This window comes from Merops nubicus, unplaced genomic scaffold (genome assembly GCF_000691845.1).
Source record: "Merops nubicus isolate BGI_N331 unplaced genomic scaffold, ASM69184v1 scaffold42304, whole genome shotgun sequence".
Taxonomy (NCBI): domain Eukaryota; kingdom Metazoa; phylum Chordata; class Aves; order Coraciiformes; family Meropidae; genus Merops; species Merops nubicus.
This window is the reverse complement of record NW_008607045.1, coordinates 2,776-3,299: the sequence shown is the minus strand read 5'-3', so window position 1 is coordinate 3,299 and position 524 is coordinate 2,776. Positions and strand designations below refer to the sequence as shown.

Below are 524 nucleotides of genomic sequence, written 5' to 3'. Positions count from 1 at the left end.
ACGAACTTACATTGCGGGGCAAGGAGCAGACGAAGGCCATGAGGAAGGCGACCAGGCGTCTCTGTGCCTCCAAGCACTCCCCATCCTGTGGGGGAAGAACAGTGTCCATGTCATCATGGTCTTTGCTCTCAGCCTGTGCTGACATCCTCATTCCCTGCCCAAACACCTAACACACCTCAAAGGGCTGGAAGGAGCAGGGAAAACTGTTCTGGGGCAGGAAGGAGACCTCTCCATCCAGGAAGAGGGGCACCACGTGAGACACACTCTGGGCAGCCAGCCTAGGAGAAAGGAGACATTGCAATGTGCTGCTCTGGGAGGGTCACCAGAGAGTTCCTGGGTAAATCCCAGGAGGTGCAGGGTCTCCCTGTAGACAGTAGCAGGGTGGGTGCAGCCTGCCCCCCTCCATGACTCAGTACCCAGCATACCACCCTGGCACCACTCACTCAGGGCTCAGGTGAGTGGTGGCAGCACTGATGACAGGGACCATGGCAGCCAGGACCCCTTCCCCCCGACCGCCCTTGCCC

General features: G+C 59.5%; 1 protein-coding gene across 1 annotated transcript in view; it reads right to left on the bottom strand.

Annotated features, from left to right (window-relative positions):
* The window catches only part of MMS19 (MMS19 nucleotide excision repair homolog (S. cerevisiae)), a gene marked incomplete at both ends in the record, with an annotated part of 3,772 nt that overhangs the window by 518 nt on the left and 2,730 nt on the right, over window positions 1-524 (bottom strand). The window contains 3 exons of the mRNA XM_008939822.1: window positions 11-85; window positions 176-278; window positions 444-501. Coding sequence (XP_008938070.1) covers window positions 11-85; window positions 176-278; window positions 444-501 — 236 coding nt within the window. The remainder of the gene's footprint in view (window positions 1-10; window positions 86-175; window positions 279-443; window positions 502-524) is intronic.